Genomic DNA, 22,989 nt, shown 5'->3' with positions numbered 1-22,989 from the left:
TTTGTTCCAACACGCATGCTCTAGGTACTCATGGGGAACATTAGTGTTGTCCATTTGTTCAGCTATCGAAGTTGTGTCGCTGATGCTCACCAAATAACTAGATATGCTTTAGTAATCTACTTCTACTTAATAAATTTTATTACAACTTATCATCAAAACAAGAAAAAGAAAAATTGAAGATGAAAAGCAAGTGTATCAAAGCCGATGGGAATCAGACTATTTGATTACAAACAACAAGAATAAAATTCAATGTCTTGTTTGCATGCAAGTTTTGTCAGTGCCTAAAGAGTATAATGTGAAATGACACTACACTACAATACACAGTAAAACATTTGAGATGTATAGTGGAGAATCAAGAAGCACTATTATTGCAGAACATTAGAAGAAATTATTATTATTATTATTATTATTTGACACTTCCAAGGAGTCCAAAGACTCATCGAGGGAGGGTAAGCTACTCTACAATTTTTGTCCGTGGATTGCAAGAGGATATTCGGTTGTTTGCAGATAATGCGAAGCTGGGAAGGGTTATTAGTAATAGTGCAGATGTGGGAGCCCTGAAAGATGATTTGAATAAGCTAGATAGATGGGCAAATGAATGGGGTGTCAGTTTAATACAGCAGAATGTAAGGTCTTGAGGTTGGGGACACATCGATGGGACGCTGTATACTCTATGGGAGGAGTTAAACTGGAGGAAGTAGGAGAGACAAGAGATCTGGGTTTGATGATTGATAGAAACCTGAAATTTAGGGGACATATTGCAAAGGTAGTGAAGGTAACACAGAAGATTGCTGCAATAATGAGAAGGATACTGACCTGCAGAGATAAAATGGTTATCATTCCATTGTATAAGACTCTGATCAGACCACACTTAGACTGTTCTTGGATCTGGTCCCCAGGATTTGAAGGGGATAAATTAACTGTGGAAAGGGTACAAAGGCGGATAACAAAGATGGTGTCGGGACTGTACAATGTTAGTTATGAGGATCGGATGAGGGAGTGTGGATTGCAGAGTTTGGTGGATAGAAGAAGGAGGGGTGATATGATTGAGATTTTTAAACTGTTGAGAGGTAGTTACAGGGTTGACACTGGGGAGTTTTTTTGCTTGGTTGAACAGCAGGAAGGAGTCATGACAAGGGGCCATCCCTAGAAGTTACAAAAGGAAACTGTGAGTAAGAGGGTGAGAAGTGGTTTCCTTGCATGGAGGGTGGTAGAACCATGGAATGCATTGCCTGATAGTGTGGTGAGAGCGAGAACAGTTAATGAGTTTAAGTAGTGGTATGATAGACTTTGTGTTTCCTAGGAGGGACCTCTCTTGATGAGTCTTGATAGAGTTGTGTTTCTTAGAAAGGACCTCCCATGACGAGTCTTTTGACTCCATGGAGGCCTGAATAATAATAATAATAACAATTTCCACCACCCGCAATCCACCAACTACACCAACGCCATCTATCACCCACCACTAGTATTTTCACAGGCAATCACAACATCCAAGCCCGTGGTGGGATTTGAACCCACAGCCTTTTGGCTGGAGAGCAGATATACTAACCACTCGGCCAACCAGGCCAGCAATTGGTGCATCAAATGAGTTATTTTGCAAAACATAGCACTAAACAAAGTTCAAGCCTTGCCACTTGCAGAGTAGCATTGGAGTTAGTGAAATCAAAAAAGCTTTTTAGTAATGGTGTGTTTGTGAAGAAATGTACAATTGAAATGACAAAACAATTTAATGAGCCCAAATTAGCTGAGAAGTTTGAGACAGTGGCATTATCTCAACAGACCATTGCAAGACGTGTACAACACGTGGATCAATATGTATCAAAAAAGCTGTGTGATTTAATAGCAAAATGTGAGTATTTTTCATTATGTGTGTGGATGAAAGCACTGATCAAGGAGAGGTAAGTCAATTTTTAATTTTTGTTCGAACAACAGAATATTGCCTACTTATATGGTCATTTGAATGGCTTTAAAAGTAAATTGAAGTTTATTAAATCAACACTGGCTAATAATATTTTAATTTTTTTTTCCAAATTGCAAAGAACATTTAGAAGAAATGAAGAATTTTAAGGAAATATCAGTACCTTTAGTATTCCCATGTAAAAATATATTAATGAAGAACTCCTCAATCATATATTTTTACATGGGAATACTTAAGGTACTGATATTTTCAAAGCAGTTCAAAACTCTGTTATGAACTATGGAGAATTCGATAAATGTTCCTGCATCATAACAGATGGAGCCAACGCTATGATGGGGACTGGAAGTGGCTTTTGCGGACTATTGAGCAGGGGCGAATTCTCCATGCTTGCTATGCTAGCTGTGCAAGCTCATTAATTGAGAAAGAAGTAAAATTTACATAACATATTTATTTGTTAATAAATGCATGCATTTATGAGCATTCGATTTAGGCTTTTATTTTTGTAGACAGAAGACATCTTAAACTTGCGCGGCAATAATTGAGCATTGTGTTGAGTATCGAAGGCCAATGCTTGCTTGTCTAGTCAAAGCTACCTTGGCTTGCTCAGTTGTAGGAGCTTCCAGGTCCTTGCTGCAACACTGTGATTTCATGCGTGCACATAGCCATTTCATCTCACTGTGTTGCTTAAACACAGGCCATACTCAGTCAACTTTGCTCTAGCCAGTGAGCTTCAGCCAGCCTTTACAAGTGTGCATGTTGCTTGTGAAAATTAAATTACAACCAACTTTTTATGATGATGTTATCGACCAGTTCAGAAGAACCGTGGGGTAGAATTTGTATTCAAGTAGCTAAATTGAAAAAGATAGAATATCATTTGTAAAATAAACATATTTGTATGATTAAATGTACATAAATTTCTAAATATATGGTTTTAAATGGTCAGTAATTCATTATTCCTCTAATCAGACTTCAATCACACCTCTCACTCCCTGAATGATAACAAGAGCAAGCCTGAATTTCAAGACCAGCATTCGCACCTGCTATTTGAGACAAAATAATTTTAACTGCCCTACAATGCATTCCATAATTCATCAAGAAGCACTCTGTGGAAAATTTCTATGTCAAGTTCAATGCCATGAAAGTAGCTGTAAAAATAACTAATATTATACGAGGAGGTAATAGATCTCTGATTCATCAAGTTTCGCGATTTCTTGAGCGAATTGGATGCTGCACATGACGATTTGCTCCTTCATTCTGATATTCGCTGGTTGAGTGCAGGAAAATGTCTGGAATGCTTTTTTGCTATTCAGAAAGAAATACCCATATTTCTTAAAAACAATGTGAAATCTGACACAACAGAACTTGAAAATCAAATGCAAGAGGCAATATTTTTATCAGATCATGCATTTATAACAGATACGACCAACAATTTGAATGAGTTGAACTTAGAACTGCAGTGCAAACAACAGAATATTGCCAACTTATATGGTCATATTGAATGGCTTTAAAAGTAAATTGAAGTTTTTTAAATCAACATTGGCTAATAATATTTTTTCTTTTTTTTTCTGAATTGCAAAGAACGTTTTGAAGAAATTAAGAATTTTGAGGAAATATCATTTTCAGTTCATGTAAAGTTATATTGAAATGATCATTGAGGATTTTGATAATCGATTTGGTGATTTTAAGAAAATTAAGAAATTAAAGAAGATATTTCAATTTTTAATACAACCCTTGACTGTCAGCATTGAAAATGTAAGATCTGACCATCAGTTGGAATTGTGCGATTTGCAATCAGACACTTTTTATACTAACAAAGTAAAAAATGAGAAGTTTTTTAAATTACTACCAATAGAGAATTACCCAAAATTGAGGAACTTTGGACTCAAGGTGAGCTCAATGCTCAGGAGCACATATCTTTGCAAAAGCACTTTTTCAATAATGACATTAAATCAAAGTACAGATGTTCATTTTCAGATAATTCTCTTGCAAATTTACTGCGATTGGCAACTACAAGCATTGAAATTGATATGGGTACTTTCGTAAACGAAGCCATACTATCGCTGACCTCTTGCCTAAAATGAAATGAACAATTATTGTTTCTTATCTACTGTTTCAATAAAAAATTTTATAATCACTATGACTTTTCTTTCTTATGAAATTTTCAAAGTGCTTGCTAAACCTAACTAACGATAGGACTTTCCAAGTAATTTAATATATTGGAAGTTTTTCCCCATTTGGTTAGATAGATACTAAGACAAGTGGTGGTGATGAGAGCTTGGTCCACCTTTACCACGAGTTGCCTCAGCCCTGAAGATACTTCAGGTGCAAACTTTGTTTGCTTACACGTGGATAAAGGATTAAACTAAATTTATTATAATTTAATATATGTACTGTATTTATTATTCTGGATGCAGCCATCAGATAAATCTTTTTTTTAATGCAGCCCTCAGATTACCTAAGGTTGGACAACCCTGACCTAGAATATGGTATAATAGTAAAGATTCAAAGCTCTAGATTGCCATCCAAGATCACATTCTTAAAGAAGATAATCAGAATGCAACAGTTGCACACATACTTAAGTTGCATGTGTTTAACTACTGATTACTCTATTACAATTTGGGCTACTAGTGTGCATTTGTGTGTACCTTGATAAAGCTAGTTTTATACAATCTAGCAAAATTTAGTTCTGTATAATTTTGAGTAAATAGTCATCAAATTAATGCTTTACTCAGTTTTTAAGTTTTAGCAACACAATTATGAAAACTCATAACTGTGTTACTAGTTTCTGAGCCCTGTTCTGATTCATGATATCCAGATATAAAAGGTGTGATTACAATAGATTAATATTGGATTTGTTAGGGCCATTTAAGATATTTCCAAATTATTAAACAATAAAAAAATATTTGTAACATATCATTTAAGCTGAAGTGTGTATATTTCAAAAAATTAATGAAATGTGTTGTACAACTAAATGATAAAAGGCATCCATAAAAGGTTGATAATTATTGTTATTATTATTATTTGACACCTCCAGGGAGTCCAAAGCCTCATTGAGGGAGGGCACCTGCTCCACAACACTGTCTCCGCCACTCAATCCACCAAATGACCGCAACTACCAACGCCATCTACCGCCGACCAGCACCACTAGTTTTTCCACAGATAATCACAAACATCCATGCACACGGTGGGATTCGAACCCACAGCCTTTTGGCTAGAGAGTGGATACGCTAACCATTCAGCCAGCCAGGCTGGCAAAAAAATAATGTTCAGTAACCTTTTCTTAAATTAAATGACAAGTTTTTTTGTTGTTGTATACAGTGTTGTTATTAGTAATATATAGCATGCAATCTCAGAAATGTATTAAATGCAGTATTATTTTAACAATATAAAATATCTAAACTTATGTGGTAATATTAATAAAAGAGGGAGATGTACAAAAGTATTTGCAATTGTTAAGTTGTGAATGAAGATATTTTATATGTTTTAATACTTCATTCACATTTAACATAATCCACTATGTCATAAGCAAGACTTATAAATATTATTTGTTGTTAGTCTCTTGCTTGTAATATATTATTCATATAAATGCTTTGAGTTTTGTTTGTTATTAATTAATTATTTAATCTTAGAATATGTAATAATAATGAAAATACTCTATATAAACATGTCATTCATTTTATTTAGTTTATTCTATAAAATTTATTATAAGAAACTGTATGTATGTAAATTTAAATGTATATTATATGAATTGTGATATATCTTTTATTTCTGTATGTAAGCCTGATTTTATGTAATTCTTCTGATTGGATTTGATTGGAGATCTGCTAAAGGAGAAATGGAGCTTGTTTTTAGTCAGTGCATGTTTAGAACGTGAAAAGGCAATGTATATGGAGAGAAGCCAGTAGATGTAAGCTGAACTGGTTAGAACCAGATTTTGGCAGGAAGAATGAATGTATTTAATTGGAAAACAAAAGTAAAGAGGGAGGAGAAGCAGTAAGGAGTGAAGTAACGGGTGGCAGAAAGGGTATTTGGAAATGCCGTAAATAGATTAAGAAAGGACCGGGAAATTAATAGGCAAATTCAGAATATTTCTACGGAATTCTAAAATTACGACGAATTCCAATTATTTTGAGGAAGAATAGTGCAAAGCTGAATTTAATGCATAGAAGAAAATAAGGAATAAGTGGATTACCTAAAACTAGTGCTTCAAGACTTGTGAAACTCTGTGTTTAATATTTCAGTTATTATAGTGAAGATTTCTTTTGAATAGTGTTACTTCAAAGTAATAGTTAACTACAGTTTTAAGTGTGCCTATAGTAAATCCAGTGTGTAAAAGGTGTAACCCGGTAAGAGCAGTCCTTATATTTCAGCGTAAAGAAATAAGAGTTAGCTCCGCCTGATATATCTTAACATTAACTGTGGCGTTCTACTAAAAATAGTCGAAGTATGGAGCTTTAAAGTGTTTCCCCCTTGAAATGATAACTGCCTCATAATTAAATTAAGTGTTTGTTGACTAAGAGAGAATTAGAGAATTCTACCTTAAGAATAATTACTGTAAAATTCTGGAACATTGAACTGTGTGAACCATTTTCAATTATTTGGAAGAATATAGAATTGACAGCTGAATGTTTGATGCCTAATGTATTATGTTTGTTATGAGTATTTGAATTAAGTAGATGAGAATTGAATTATCTCATTGAATAGAGACAAGTTGTGATAATAGTATTTAAGCGTTGGAGAATAAGATATAAATTTAACTTCAATCTTTAAACCAAACCGAGAGGCTACTAGTGTCTCAGAGATATTTTGAATATTGTTCAATTAGATTATCTTGCTTAGAAAATTATGCTTAAAAGTACGTGTTCTATAACCCTGTATTAAATGTTTATTTTATTGAATTCATTTGTTGTTTGCCTGATTTTTCTTCATTGCACCGCTCATAAAACTTATTCGAACCTTGCAGAAACCTTAAATGATAATATTAACCTCGGCCTGTATAAAGTGAGATTGCAAAAGTTAGTTGATGATTGATTCCTCTGTATTATATAGACTAATCTGAATATAGGGTGGCGCAGGATAATATAAATTTCCTTATATTCGGATCAGTATCAATCAGCATCTAACAAATTAAAAACAGACTTTAAAAGAACAGCAAGATGTAATCTATTTTGTGGACTTGAGTGTAGAAATTCATTAAAGACTTTATAACATCAAAGGAATATATTCACAGGTTAAAAAAACAACCTGATAAGTATCGCTGATGAAGAATTATGTTGCCACCCTTACACCATAATTACTAATGAAAAAACCTGCACACTTGTTGACAAAAGGAGGGTGAACTGTCAGCAAAGGACTCAGCCAACTGCAGATTGGTCATGATTTTATCTCTGAAGTCAGTCATAAAACAGACTTCACATCCATAAAATATGTAAAAGTTAAATTCCCAACATATCATGGGAAAATTGAGAGAATGTTCTGACTTGTTCAACCACTATCACAAAGAGAGTAATGTCTGTAGTGTTGAAATGTGGACCCATCCCTATATGCACTGATCCATATGGAAATCAGAACCTCCCATGAGAAAGATCATGGTCATATTATTTTCACAATAAGCAATGCCTTTCTCATGGTTCAAGACAAGGACTTCTAATTCTTGAACATTATTGTGAAAAGATATAGCATAAATTCACATCACAGTGACACATTATTTGATAATATCAGCTTGGCTGGTTTCATCAGCTAAGGGTTAGCTGATGAAACCAGCAATTTAGAGTAAATGCTACTGATAGCTGCTACAAAGTATTGTATTGTTACATGACAAGGCTCATTTTTCCATTCCCAATCCACAGTTTGGACTGCAGCAGAATATGTCAGTCATTATTGTCTGTGTTCTTAATATTCTCCATTCAATCCAGACCTTATGTATTTTTATGCCTGTTTGTTGTTGTTGGTTATTCATAACAGCGCTTCATAGTATAAACAACACCAAGAGAAAAATATATAATTAATTTATTGAACTTACTAATACTTCACTAAATTTCTACCTAATATCTTTAGAGCACAAATTACAATTGTAACAAGCATACAGCACTTGATTAAATAGTTTCAGAAACAATTCTAATTGTAACTGAAAAAAATAAATAAATAAATAAATAATTTCCTAACAAGGTGCACTCTAGGGGGCCAGATAACCATAAAGTTAATATGGAAAAGTCAGGATGTATTTGGTCTCAGAATGACTATGTCCCAGATCTTTAGAAAATTAATGCAACAATACTTGCTCATTATGATTCTTAAAATAATGTCTCAGACCTATAGCAATTTCTGTGTAGTAGAGATATCTTCTTCCATTTAATCCTGTGTGAAGGAAAATCCAAAGTAATGTCTGCCAATCTTGACTTGTCATGAAGATGATTGTGGTCTTTGAGTTTTGAAGTGGATATTAACCAATATCTACCAGTCTGTCCAAAGAAGGCTACACTACTTTTATTCATTCTCTTAAGGATGAAGATGATCTAGTTGCTCCTTAAGAGAATGAATAAAGGTGGTTAGCTGATAAAGGTAATTAGCTGATTGAGTGATTTGAAAGTGACATGGAGATTATTATTATTATTATTAACATCTGACCTCCATGTCAGATGTTAATAATAATAATAATAATCTCCATGTCACTTTCAAATCACTCAATCAGCTAATTACCTTTATCAGCTAACCACCTTTATTCATTCTCTTAAGGAGCAACTAGATCACACTATTGCACACAATGCTCATCCAACCATACCTTAAACCGATTCTTGTAAAGAATTGTAACTGTCTTTTCTGATATATACCCTGAATATAAGGGATGGGAACAGCTTGATGTAATCTTGTATGTTGGCTGTATTAATAACAGGGGTAAGAGATATATGCAGTATTTTATAAGGGTTAGAGCCAGGGCCGAGCCATGCGGTTGTGCAGATTGTGCACCGCACAAGGGCGCTTGAAGATAGGGGTGGCATTTCACCACGGGGAAATAATTTTAAAAAATATAAATTTTCTTATTTGATCACAAAAGAAATGAAGAAATTATGAAAGAATTAAACCAAGAACCAGTAATAGAAAAAATTAAAAAATATAAACATAAATGGATGGAACACGTTCAAAGAATGAAAACAGAAAGATTACCAAAACAAGCCTTAAAATACAAGCCATTAGGAAAAAGAAAACCAGGACGTCCTCTTAAACAATTCAAAGATGACTTCTAAGGCCGGAACAGGCTATGCTAGGCCTAAATCCTTGATATGCATGATGATGATGATGATGAAATTTTCTTATTCTTGAATTATATCGTTTGAAGTGAAACGTTATCAATATTACCACAGATTTTATTTCACAGAGTAAGCATCGACTCAGCAAAAATTTTAGAAATATTCTCGATTGTTTATTATATTTTTAATGGAAATTGTCAGTTTAAGACAGACTGTGAATTCATTCTTATGCTGTGCTTTGCCCAGTACTTTCGACAGGATGTAGCATAGAGGCAGCCTGCCTCACAGCGCTGCTTAATAAGGGTGCTCGTTCAGCCTTATTACGGCAACAAGATATTTTACAAAAATACAGCATTTAGTTAACAAATAAAAAGGCGCCATTTCCCATTGACAGTTAAATATCTGCTTATTATATTTTATTAATAAAAAAATTAGAGTCATACATACTAAAACCAAACATTTTAGAACCCACTTATTAGATACTTAAGGAAACAACCCATAAAATATCATATGATGTGAATTTATATAGTCCATATATAAATATATATCTATTAAATTATATTATGCATGAATTCTCCTACTCAAACTGCAGGTTTCTATCTCCCCAAATTTCACATTTGAGCGATATTTCGCTCCCTGCAATAAACAATACACTATCCCCAACAGCCATTATACTGCAGAAACTCTAAAACCAATTAGTTTTATCATGTCACTGGATAAGGTTCACAGACATCATTTGCAGACTAATATATATTTCTCAAAATATATTTCTCAACAAATAGTGCAATTACAGACAACTGGGAATATAAACACTAACTAATGAATGACATCTTCCCTCCAACAGAAACTACTATATACAGCAGGTGCAACATATGGTTTTGCTTGACACTACCCCGTCATGAACGTGTTAAAACTAAGAAATATATAGTGAATGCATTTCAGATATTATAGAAATCGGTTTAAAAGAATTGGCATTTCAATTCAATTGTCAGCTTGTTTTGTTTGGGTAGCTCGCTCTTTTGTTAATACTGCACCAATCATATGCACTTCTTAATAGTGGCTTTTTCTCTATTATACTGGCCTACAATCGCACACATTTTGCACTTCTCATTAGTAATTTGTCAAAGATTGTTCATTACGTATCTCAAGTCTTAAATTACTGGTAATTTTTGCTTGATATAATGGGAAAGAAGATGACTCTATTTGGATAGATAACTGACTGCACACAAGGAAACCGCTCTTGAGGACAGAAGAAGTGATGGAGAATAGAAGATTCTTGGTAAGTCATACCCATTTTCAGTTGTTGTTTTTTTTCTGAAAACTTTAGTTTCCGAAAATCCCCAGATATATCTCGCAGCGCAATTTTTTAGCTTTAATTTTGGGAAAAAAGTGCGAGTTATAGTCGAGTAAATATGGTAATTTTTTTAGCTTTCAAATTGTTGAGTATGGATCATTGGTTAAAGACTGGATTTATAAAATGCACAAAAGAGAGCAATATAGCAGATATAGAAATAAGCAATTTCACTCCTCTCATTGATGATAAATTATTTATATTAAGTAAAAATGATTAGTATCTTTATAAATTTTGTTCTATTAAAAATAAATCATGTTTTTTTTGTTTAAATGTACATCTATAACTGGTAATTAGTTTACGGAATTAACAACGCATATAAAGTATATTAATTAAAGGTAACTTTAATAAATAACTTCTATATTTTGGCAACGTCATGCTGCCGAAATAATACACTGCAGCAAGTTTAAATACCAAAGATTATTCAAGGAATCATCAGCAGCTCTAAAAAATGTTCCTAATCTCAACAAATTTGGGTGCATGAAACTACCCCAAATTTGGGAGACTTACATTTTGAGAACTTCAGCCCAACTGCCAAGACGACCAAATTAGCCCGCCAGAGGGCACCATTAGGACTTTAGGAACCATATTAGTTTCTTGCTTTCTTCCTCATTTGCTTTTGTTAGTGCCTGCGTGCACATACCATATCTTTATGTTCCTGAAGATGGCAGCGTGACATTGCCGAAATATAGAAGTTATTTATTAAAGTTACCTTTAATTAATATACTTTATATGCGTTGTTAATTCCGTAAACTAATTATCAGTTATGTATGACCAACGTATCAGCCTTGCTACCAGAAAAATGCATCTAAATTCAAATAAAACACAGTTACAATGAAATATATTTTTATTTATTTATTTATTGATTGATTATTATTATTATTATTATTTTGATAAGGGTATTTTGAAAAGGTACTTGGTAATAATGAAAATTAAAGAAGGGTACACAGATATCTGAAGTTTCAGAAACACTGATCTATCCAAAAATATATAGTCTGAAACATAGATGTACATTACGATGTTCATTTTCTTAAATTCTGCTTCGAATTTGAATTGACGAAATAGCATCTATCCAAACACGCACTTACATTTTTTTCGGAGTCATTTCAATTTTGAATGTGAAACATATTGAGCGTATTGTGTATTCTGTGTTTAAGTGACTTTGGACAATTTGACTTTGAATTTAATTCTGTACTTATTTTTAGATTTTTGATAGACAAATAAAATTTTAAAGAGAATAGTTTATAAATTATAAATATATTAATCAGCTGAGGGACCTTAGCTAAAAATCCTGTATATATGCGGGATAGACTATCGGCGCATCAGGCTGACGCGGCTCGGATTAAATTAATAAACATAGGTTATTTATGAGGTATAAAACCCTTTAGATGAGCTTTGTTTACACACATACTGCAATTGGCCCTTTCTTGATAATTTTTGGTGTATTTTTGTATCATTTCATTTTGTGCGTTACACTAACAGTGTTACTGTGCAGTTGCCTTTTGTTTTATAAAATATATTTATGGTTGTTTAGTAAATTTTTTGTGAATTTGGATTATTATTCATGTAAAGTAAGTACATCTATTATATTTTTGCTAAGTTTGAAAATCAGTTAAATTGTTTAATTTTAGTTAATTATCTTATTTTGAAAACAAAAGATTTTTATGTTATTTTGGGTAGACGTCTAGAAAATAAATAATTTTCAATAAGAGATTTATTTATATATTTGTTCTTGTTCTGGTTGGAAGACATTGGAGTTGGGGTCCTTTTACTGATTTCTTTAATAAATAATTTTAATATTCTAGAAATTTCTTAATTATTAAACAATTACCAGAATGTAAAAAATATTAAATAAATATCACTGAGAAATCAATCAGTGGCTAATATCTCTACATGTTAATTTTCAAAAATTACCTAAAATGTAAGCATATTTATTATTCAAAACATCTGAAAAATCAAATTCTGTAATTAAAAAAAAAATAGTCAGTCTTGGGCCATTCACCTTGAAAATAAGTCGGTTAAGGGGTTAAAAAATCAGTTGAAGGGAAAATTTCAGAAATTATTATTTATTTTGGTGGACAACTTTTAATGCTCTTCTTATTTTAAACTCTAACCAAGTGTGTTAACCCTTAGATGTCGGAAAAAAAGCCAAAGAAGTTATCTGGTGCATAAAACAGGAAAAGACAATTGCAGCGAGTACAACTGAAACATAAACTGGCAGGATCGCTGAATAAATTTTTAACTTCAGGACCACATAAAAAACGAAGAATAGAAAGTTCTGACGAAGCAAGTACTCTGTGTAGCTCTACTCCAGAAAAAGAGAGGACCCAAGGTAACTATGAAGAAACAAATGTTACATGCGAAAATGAAACTGGACTGTCTACAGAAGTTGCAGCAGAAGAAATATTGGATTCCGATTCAGAGAAACAGGAAACATCAAATTTTAATGTTAATGATCCAAGTACTTGGCCGAATCATATAACTACCAAAGTTAGTGATTGTTTAGTTGAGCATTGCCTTGCCCGCGTCAAGCAGTTAATAAAGAATGTCCCAAAGATGAATCTGGCCGCAAGTTTTCCGATTCATACTATTATCGAACTTTAGCAAATGGAGAAAAACTTTTACGAAGTTATTTAGTTTATTCAGAATCGCGAAATTCGGTTTTCTGTTATTATTGTAAAATATTTGGTAGTCAAAATTCCCAACTTACTAATGAATACGGTTGTAACGATTGGCAACATTTGAGTCATATACTAAAAATACACGAGACAAGTTCCGCGCACATTAAAAACTGTTCAAAATACAGCGAACTTAAAATGTTGTTGATTAAGAAATGCACTATTGATTGCACACAACAAAGATTATATGAAACTGAGAAAAAATATTGGCAATCTGTTATAGAACGGTTAATCTACATAATACAATATTTATCAAGACAGTGTATAGCTTTTAGAGGTCCTTCACAAAAACTTTTTGAAAATGATAACAGCAATTTTTTAAAGTTAGTAGAAACTGTCGCTAAATTTGATTCGATAATGGCAGAACACTTGCATCGCATCCAAACATCACAAAAAAGGAACATTGCTCATTATTTAGGTGATAAAATACAAAATGAAATCATCCGTATAATTTCTGAAGCTATAAAACAAAAAATTTTAGAAATGGTTAAAGAAGCGAAATATTATTCATTAATTCTTGACACTACTCCGGATATAAGCCACACAGAACAATTATCTATTGTTATTAGATTTCTTAATCAAAATAAAGATACAAATATAGCAGAAATTCATGAAATTCATGAACATTTTTGGGGTTTTCAATCTGTAGAAGATACCACTGGGCAAGGACTATTTCAATTTATAAAAAATTATTTAAAATTATTGAATATTAACATTTCGGATTTACGCGGCCAAGCTTATGATAACGGTTCAAATATGCGAGGCAAAGATAATGGACTGCAGAAAAAAATCCTTGAAATAAATTCAAGGGCTTTTTTTTATTCCGTGTGCTGCTTTTATATCCTGTGAAACTGTGAATTTTTTTGGGGTAATACAGGAATTATATAATTATTTTTCAATATCTGTGAAATGTTGAGCTATATTAAAAAAACATATTCGTGTTTTAAATTTGAAACCACTTTCTGCTACTAGGTGGGAAAGTAAAGTAGAAGCAATAAAGCCACTTAAAAATAATATCAAAAAAATTTACCAGGCTCTTTTTGATATTACAGAAGATGAAACTAAAGATATCGATTCTAGAGTTCAGGCAGACAACTTAATTTCAAAGATTTATTCGTTTAAATTTATTTGCTCTGTTCATGTTTGGTACGAAATCTTAAGTCTTGTAAATGTTGCAAGCAAAATAATGCAGAATACGACATTTGATATAGGAAAAATTACAGAAAATCTTGATTATGTTATACAAGAATTAAATACTCGCCGAACAGACCAATATTTTGAAAATATTATTAGAACTGCAAAAGAAGTAGCAAGCAATTTTAATATTGATCCTATTTTTACAGACATTCGCAAAAGAACAAAAACAAAAATGTTTGGTTACAAAGCATCAGATGAGACAATGCATGATCCTAAACAAAATTTTAAAATAAATTTTTTCTTCGTGATTTTAGACACGACAATAATTTCAGTCACGGAAAGATTCATACTCTTAAAACAACATAGCGAAGACTTTAAAGTTATAAGAGACGTTAGCAAATTAAAAGATTGGAGCGATGAAGATTTAATGAAACATTGTAAAGATTTGCACTTAAAACTGAGCGACAATCAAGATTCCGACAATAACGATATTGATGGTATCACTTTATTTGAGGAATTAAAAACTTTGCAATGTTTTATTAAAAAAGAGTCGGCCCCTCAGGATGTTTTAAATTATATATACGGAAATAAATTAACCAACACGTTTCCGAATACTGCGATTGTGATGCGTATTTATTTAACATTACCAATATCCGTAGCATCAGGGGAAAGAAGTTTTTCAAAACTGAAACTAATAAAAAATTATTTGCAGTCAACGATGTCTGGAGAGCGTCTAACAGATTTATCAATCATATCAATTGAAAATAATATTATGGATTCATTAGACATTAAAGATATTATTAAAAATTTTGTGGCGGCCAAAGCAAGACGGATAAATATGTAAAATAAATCTATATTTATACTAATTGTTATATAGTTATAAAGCATGAATCCAAATTATCTTCGTTATGTAATATTTCTTTTTTATATTAAAATAAAAGTAATTTTTGTTTATATATATATTCTGTTGTATTTATATATTAAGGAATAAACATTTTTGAAAATGTTTATTATTAAAAATTTCTTATTTATGAATTTCAGTGATTACAATGTTCTACTACTGTTAAATAAAATTTATTTTTATATATGCATATAAACTGTTTTGTACTTTTAACAAAATAAAATTTTTCACAGAAACTTATTTTATGGGGGCACTGAAAAACGTTTTGCACAAGGGCGCCTCCTACCCACGGCGCAGCACTGGTTACAGCCAATGGCTAAAAAAGTATTGTGAAAAGTACCTGAGTTCAGTTTCAAGGACTGTAATTTGAACATATAGTCCTGCCTTTGTTGTGTTTTGAGGATACCTATACTGTCAGCATGGTTGGTTGTGGTGTGATTGCTTAAGCAAATACCTTTCCATATGTGGGAGTATTCTAAAAATGGAAAAAGATAATACAGCCTGAACTTATCCAAATTAATTTTATGATTATCCAGCCCATAAAAGGATGCCTTGTTAGGACAATAGTTCTTTTTCAGTTACAATTTGAATTTTATACAACTATCTAGTTGAATGCTTTGTGCTGGTCACAATTGAAATCTGTGTTCTATGAAGATGCTGGATAGAAAACCAGCAAAATACTAGTAAATTTATTAAATTAATTGAATTTTTTTTCTTGATGTTGTTTATACCATGAAGAACTGATATCAACAATCCAGACCTTGATTCTGTCAAACTACTATTCAAAAGTGTTTTAAAAGACCATCAGGCCAAAATGTATTCTGGCTGTTCTTGTAATTAACTCATGCAGTGAAACATAATATTATGGAATGTTAGTCAATTCATTCTGTAGTTTCCTTTAAAAAACTTACCTGAAAAGAATACAATCTTAGTATCTGATGGACGTTCATATACAGCATCAATTTTATCTATATCTTCTGGAAGATTATACCAAAACCTGTCAATGGATACTGGATACTTCTTTTTCAAGCCTTTGCTATCTACTCGCCAAAAAAACTATAAAAGTATACATTTAATCAATTAATTGTGCATAGTTATATAAAATGCTTAATAGTATTTCATATAAAGATGCATTAAATAGAGAGGGGGGAACACTGTGATTGTTCTTTATTATATTCAGATTTTTTCAGAGAAAGAGAAAACAATGCATAAATCAAGTTACATATAGTACACACCATGCTGCAAGAAGTAATGGCATACCTCTGTTTTAGAATGAAACACAATGATTGCATATTCCTTTCATCACCTAAATGCTACATAATACAGATGACATTATTATTATTAACATCTGACCTCTATGGAGTCAGAGACATTGTGGGAGGTACACACTATTGCACACAGTGCTCATCCACCCATGCTTTAAACTGATTCAATGTCTACATTCACAATACATTTAGGTAATGCTCACCAACCACTCTCCATGCAGTGGACCTGCTCCTCACTATGACATATTTCTAGAGTCAAATGTACATCTTTATACGGTAAATGGCACATAACAAAGAACTTAGATTACAAAATAGATATTAACATAGGATGCTATATCAGTTGTGATCAGTTGTGACCTTGGTAAGACTGTATCACCAAAAATCCACTACAAGTAATGTTATCAGCTAATGGAAAGCTGAGGCTGTCACTTCAGCCAAGAAATTCACAGGAAGATTATGAATGCCAAAGTCCATTTTCTAATGTAAAAATGATGAAGCAAGAATTCCAAGCATCTGTAAGGGTTCAGAATGTAGTAGGACACTATATAAAGAGCAGCACAGTCTTCATATTTATGAAAAGACAGCTCAACATAAACCAAACATCAACTATTGTAATTGATTGCACATATTACATTAGTATAAAAAATGCCATAACTAGTCCATAATACTGGAAGCCTATGATGTGGAGAAATGAATCATGTTACAACCTTTTCCACTCAAAAGTGAATGGGAAACATCTGATGCCTGAGTTTATCATCCTGACTTTGAAGTCTGATGGCAGAAACTAAGGAGAGCAAGCACTCTCTGTTCAATACCACAGCAGAGGGTTTTTGTCCTCCTAGGTCTCTGCTGATGAGAACCAACAGTTCAAAACAGCTGTCAGGCCAGTGAAACCTAATTAATGCACTAAAAAGTGAGTGTACTGGAGAAAGTGTTGTTAGATGAAAGTATAGTGTGTGGAAGTACAGTGTGTGATGGGTGCCAGAGATCAGAAGAAAGAGATGAAGGGAAAAATCAAGAGAGTGGTACTGAAGAGACAGAAGTGCTTGGCAGTGGAAACAGTATTAGTGTAAGAGAGGAAGAGAGAACAGGAATACAAGAGGAATGGGGAAACGGGGGAAGCTCGGGTGGACAGGGACATAGAGAGAGAGAGAGTGAATGTTGAAAGTAGTAGTGAATGTATGTGTATGGAGAGTAGTATATTGCAATGTGGGTGGCAAAATTGAGACTGAGTGGATATATGTGGTAAGTGGTGATAAATGTGACTGGGCAAGGGCAGCTGTGGTGGGGAAATCACAACCAACCTGTGGCTTAGATAGGACTGGTTATAGATCTAAAAATGAACTGCTGTGTTTGTTTACAAATGCTAGAAGTATTAGAAATAAAGGGATGAAATGGTTACAGTGATTGAGTTTATTCACCCCAAATCATTGGAATAAGTGAAACGGTTGAATGAAGATGATATCATAATGGGAATAGAAATGGAAGGGTACAGTATTTTTCGCGAGGATAGAAAGAGCAGGAAAGGAGGGGGGAGTGTTGCTTATGATAATAGGGGAATTAAGTCCTCAATAATAGCACTGGCTATAAGGCAGTGTGGTATAATGTGGAAGTTGACAGGAAGACATATTTATAGGTAACAGAATGTGGAGGATGGTGATAAAGAAATGTATAAACAACTTGGATTAGTGAACGAAGGAAGCATAATTATTATGGGCAATTTTAATTATGGCAGTATAGATTGGAATGAAGAAATAGCATTTGGGAATAAGGAAAATTAATCTTTTTGAGTTCTTGAGAGATAACTATCTCAGGCAGCACATAAAGAAGGGCACGTGAGGATCAAGAGTTCTAGATCTCATCATTTCATCAGAGGATGTAATTGTTAGAGGGGTTTTTCACATTTTCCTCCAGTTGGTGAAAGTGATCATGAAGTAATCACCTGTGTTGTGGCTAGTCATATGTAGACTTTTGTGAGGAAAGGATATATGTGGAATTATAAGGCTGGTGATTATGACAAGCTTAGGAGACAGCTTGGAGCTATAACATGAAACGAGGTGTTGAGCGGTAAGGAAATAAATGCTGCATGGAAACTAACAAAGAAATATATAACAGCATCATTGTGCGAATGTATTCCAAAGGCCAAAAGGCTGAATAAGATAGGTGTAAAATGGATGAATGTGGAGCATAAGCATGAAATATGGGGAAAAAAAGTACTTTTGAGAAAGTACAAGATGAATAATGGTATTGTTGAGATTATATTTGGTCATTCAAACATATAATTAAAATGAAATATATATTGATCTTTAATTGACTATGATTTATAAACATCTAATGCCAACAAGTTTTGCCAATGGGGCTGTTTGGCTTCTTCAGGGCTTATAACGATAAGAGAAAAACTCAAAATGGCTAGTACAGAGAAAATGGAGTAACACTATTGTGTAAATTAAAAATAAAAACAGAACGCATAATATTACACACATGGAGCGTTTGTGTTAGTCACTGTAGTTTTGAGCAAAACTAAATTCTGGCAGACTGAGTGATCTTAAGGTTTTCCATATGTCAGCTATTATTTCTTGGTTTCTGTTAAAATTTTCTCCAGAACGAAGGACTACAATGGCTTCCTTGAAATTTCTACAACAGAATCTTCTTCTATATAAGGCATGGAGCTGCTATTCCAATCAGTGGTATGGTTAGTAATCACGAAATGATGGGCTAGACCTGAGTTGTCTGTTAGACACCCTGACATTCAGAAATAGAGAGGTTATGATTCCATTGTATAAGGCCTTGATTAGCATCATGTGGATTACTGTGCACAGATTTGGTTGCCGGGTTTTCATGGTGAAGAGGATGTTGGAAAGGGTCCAGAGAAGATTCACAAAGGTAGTCAGGTCTTTGGAATGTGGAATACAAGGACAGATTGAGAGAATGTAAGTTGCAGAGCCTCGTAAATAGGAGGAAGAAGGGGGGTGGGGGATATGATTGAGACATATAAGCTGGTTAAGGGTTGTTATCAGGTTGACATGGAAGTGATTTTTCATAGAACGGGAGAGGGGAGTAGAACAAGAGGCCATCACTGGAAACTGTATAAGGAGGGTGTGAACAAAGGAGTGAGGAGTAGGTTCTTTGCATGGAGGGTGGTTGGTGAGTGGAATGCATTGCCTGAGTGTGTTGTGGGTGTAGACACATTGAATCGGTTTAAGGCACGGTTGGATGAGCATCGTGTGCAATAGTGTGTACCTCCCACAATGAGTCTCTGACTCCATGGAGGTCAAATGTTAATAATAATAATAATAATAATAATAATAAAGTCACTATACAAATTCCTCATCATAGTTCATGTTTTTCTATGCCAAAAGTTTATTTTCATAAACTCATTTGAAACTTTAGGTTTCATTCATTTGGTGTGAATATGATGGATGTCAAACATTTATATCTGGCATTCTTTATTTATATTTAACGTCTTACCAAATTGAAGCCTTCTAGACTCTATAATTTTGTATTAAACTTAATATACCCCCCCCCTCAATAAATGTTTCTAATCACTAACATTGTTTTGACTCACCCCATAATACTACTGAAGAAAACAATTGCATATACCAGCTACTAGAACAGAACCTAATGAAAGTTCATCATAAAATTCTTGGACAATAAAGAGTAAATTACCTGTTTGACTCCTCATTGTTCTCTCCAAATTTGCATCATCTGCATATCTCCAGTTAAACATATCTCAAATATACAAGTTAAAGAATAATAACCACAAAATAATAACCCTTCAGCACACTACTAGTGATTTTCTCTTTCGGGATACTGTGCCACCATACACAATTTGTTGATACCTATCTGACTAGCCAATTGCCTATCCAATTAACTAATCTAATCCCATCTTTTACAATGTGGTTATAGTCACCAACTTGTCATGTGGCAGTCTAATAATAGAACTTCATGATATATCACCACATTTTGAAGGAGATGTTCCTTCAAAATGTGGTGATATATCATGAAGTTCTATTGCTTTATTGACATCAAGCTTACTTAATTCCTCATATACTTCTTGTTCACTCACCATAATCCTCTCCCATTTCCTCTACACTCAAGTTTCTCATGATGCACTTATGAAGATGAAATATCCTGATAAATTGAATATCTCAACTATATCCTCTGCAGTAGCAGAAGTTACCAATCTACTATTGTCATCCATTAGCATTATCTACTGTAATCATTCTTTCTTTTATTAGGCATATATATTGAAAGAACTCTAGAGCCTTTCTTGGTCTGATTCACCCGTCCCTTGTTCACTGATCGAATTTGCCAAAATATTTCTTTATCACTACCCTCCACATTCCTTGGCTTATAGCAACATCCAACTAAATACCTCTTCCAATCAATCTATGCCTCACACCATAATACCTCAAAAGCACCTTGTATGGACATAATTTCCCTGATATCATCAACAGTGCTCTCCCTCCCATCTTGTTCTTCCTATCCTCACAAAAAACACTGTATATCCCCTCCATTTCTATTCCTGTCAAGATATGATCTTCGTCCAGCCAGTTTCACTTATTCCAGCAATGTTTGAGTGAATAAACTTAATCAGTGCAATAATCCTGTCTCCCTTATTTCTGATGCTACTAGCATTCGTAAATAAACACTGCAGTTCCAACCAATACCACTACTCAGCTATGATTTCTTTACATCTGCCCATGCCTGCTCACTTCTATCACCACTTGCCTCATACATCTCCTCAGACTCAACTAACTACTACCTTTTCATCCCAGGGCATTGCATTCCTTTGCTGACCATCCTTATAAACATATTCACTATGCTCCTTGCTGCCTTCTATCTTTTGTCTAATATTCATTCCTCATCCCCTACTCTCATTTACAGATGACTCGCAGTCCATCACAAAATATTGTATTTCCTGCAGATCTATACCTTCTCATTTCTCTTGTTCAGTTTGTCCACAAACATGCCCTCCACATTTCTCCCTCCAACACATATACATACATACTGAACTCATGATAATGAGGTCCACCACCAAAAAATCTATGCCATTCACCACATTTGAAATTTTATTGAAATGCAAATAATATGTATGGAGATTCAATGATTTTTGGTGTGCAGGGGTGATGGTTGGCATAAATGACCTGAGAGGAAGTGTGAATCGAGCGGCAAGAAATATTAACATTAGAAACTATGCATCAAAAAGTGCGAGAGAGAAGATAGTGAATGCATTGCTCAGATATGATAATAATTATTATTATTATTATTATCTAATAGGCTTTGTATTCTTTGTAATTTCTTATACCAGAAATATATAGTTCCACAATTTTTTTCTACTTCTTTCTATCTTTTCTAACTTGTACATTAAGTTCTCCTGAATTAACTAAACTCTTATTTTCATTATCATTATTATTATTATGGGCACCAAAGATTTCGTACGATATTTTAAATAAAATTAATTTTGTCAGCAAAATACTGCAGTCTTCATCTATGTTAAGAACTATACTTGCACAGTATCTATCATACTTTGCTTTGAACTCATTTACAGTTGTGGCACCCAGAACAGACTCTGGCAACCTATTCCACTCATTCATTACTATGATAATGCAGAACTGAGGAGAAGAAAATCAATAATGAATGAGAATGTCAGCAAGAATGTGTTGAAAGAGAGGTCTTTGAATATATGGATGCTTGGGGCATATGCACAGATAGAAGAGAGCTGTGTGCAAGAGATGGACTGCATTTGAACATGAAAAGGCACAGGAATCTGGAGAGACTGTTGGTCTTTGAGCAAGTGACTGTGTTAGGGCAGAAAAACTAAAGTTGCCAGGGTGGATCATAGCAGGGGTAGCCTCTTGTGGAAATAGTCATTTAGAAGCAGGAGAGCACTGGCCATTTGTGCAATGTGTGCGATGCACACAGGCACCAGGATAGTAAAGGCACCAAAGATTTGGTATGATATTTTAAATAAAATTGATTTTGTCACCAAAATACTGCAGTCTTCATCTATGAATCTCCAACTTGCTTTAGATGCATTGAATGATCTAAATCAATTTTTAAATGATTATAGGTCTGATGAAACTTTCAAAGAAATTGTAGAAAGCTCAAAATTAATTGCAGCAAAATTTGACGCAGAATCTGTATTTTGTAGTAGAGTAGTAGACCACTAAGGCGACGTAAAAAGACAACATAATTTGATTACGAACATGAAAATGAAAATATAGTAGATCCTAAAATTTCATTCAAAGTATTTTTTTTCTCTGCATAATATATCAAACATTACAATCTTTGCAGGAAAGATTTACTTTATTAAAAGAACATATGAATTCATTTCAGTTTTTGTATTTGTTAAGTACTTCACAAAATAAAGAATATTTATTATTTTGTTGTAAAAAGTTACGACAAAAATTAACACACGAGAATTATTCAGACATTGACGTAGACAATTTATGTGAAGAAATTTTACACTGTCAACCATTTATTTCTAAT

At 33.3% G+C, this 22,989-nt stretch overlaps 1 protein-coding gene across 1 annotated transcript in view; it reads right to left on the bottom strand.

Moving 5' to 3' along the window:
- The window catches only part of LOC150092927 (matrix metalloproteinase-2-like), a 198,170-nt gene that overhangs the window by 22,247 nt on the left and 152,934 nt on the right, over window positions 1-22,989 (bottom strand). The window contains exon 6 of the mRNA XM_090414107.1: window positions 16,144-16,288. Within this exon, the coding sequence (XP_090270233.1) occupies window positions 16,144-16,288 (145 nt within the window). The remainder of the gene's footprint in view (window positions 1-16,143; window positions 16,289-22,989) is intronic.

Source organism: Typopeltis vanoorti, chromosome 24 (assembly GCF_054136105.1).
Source record: "Typopeltis vanoorti isolate ZY-2024b chromosome 24, IOZ_Tvanoo_1.0, whole genome shotgun sequence".
In the NCBI taxonomy this organism is placed as follows: domain Eukaryota; kingdom Metazoa; phylum Arthropoda; class Arachnida; order Uropygi; family Thelyphonidae; genus Typopeltis; species Typopeltis vanoorti.
The sequence above is the reverse complement of the archived record's forward strand: the minus strand, read 5'-3'. Positions and strand labels throughout refer to the sequence as shown.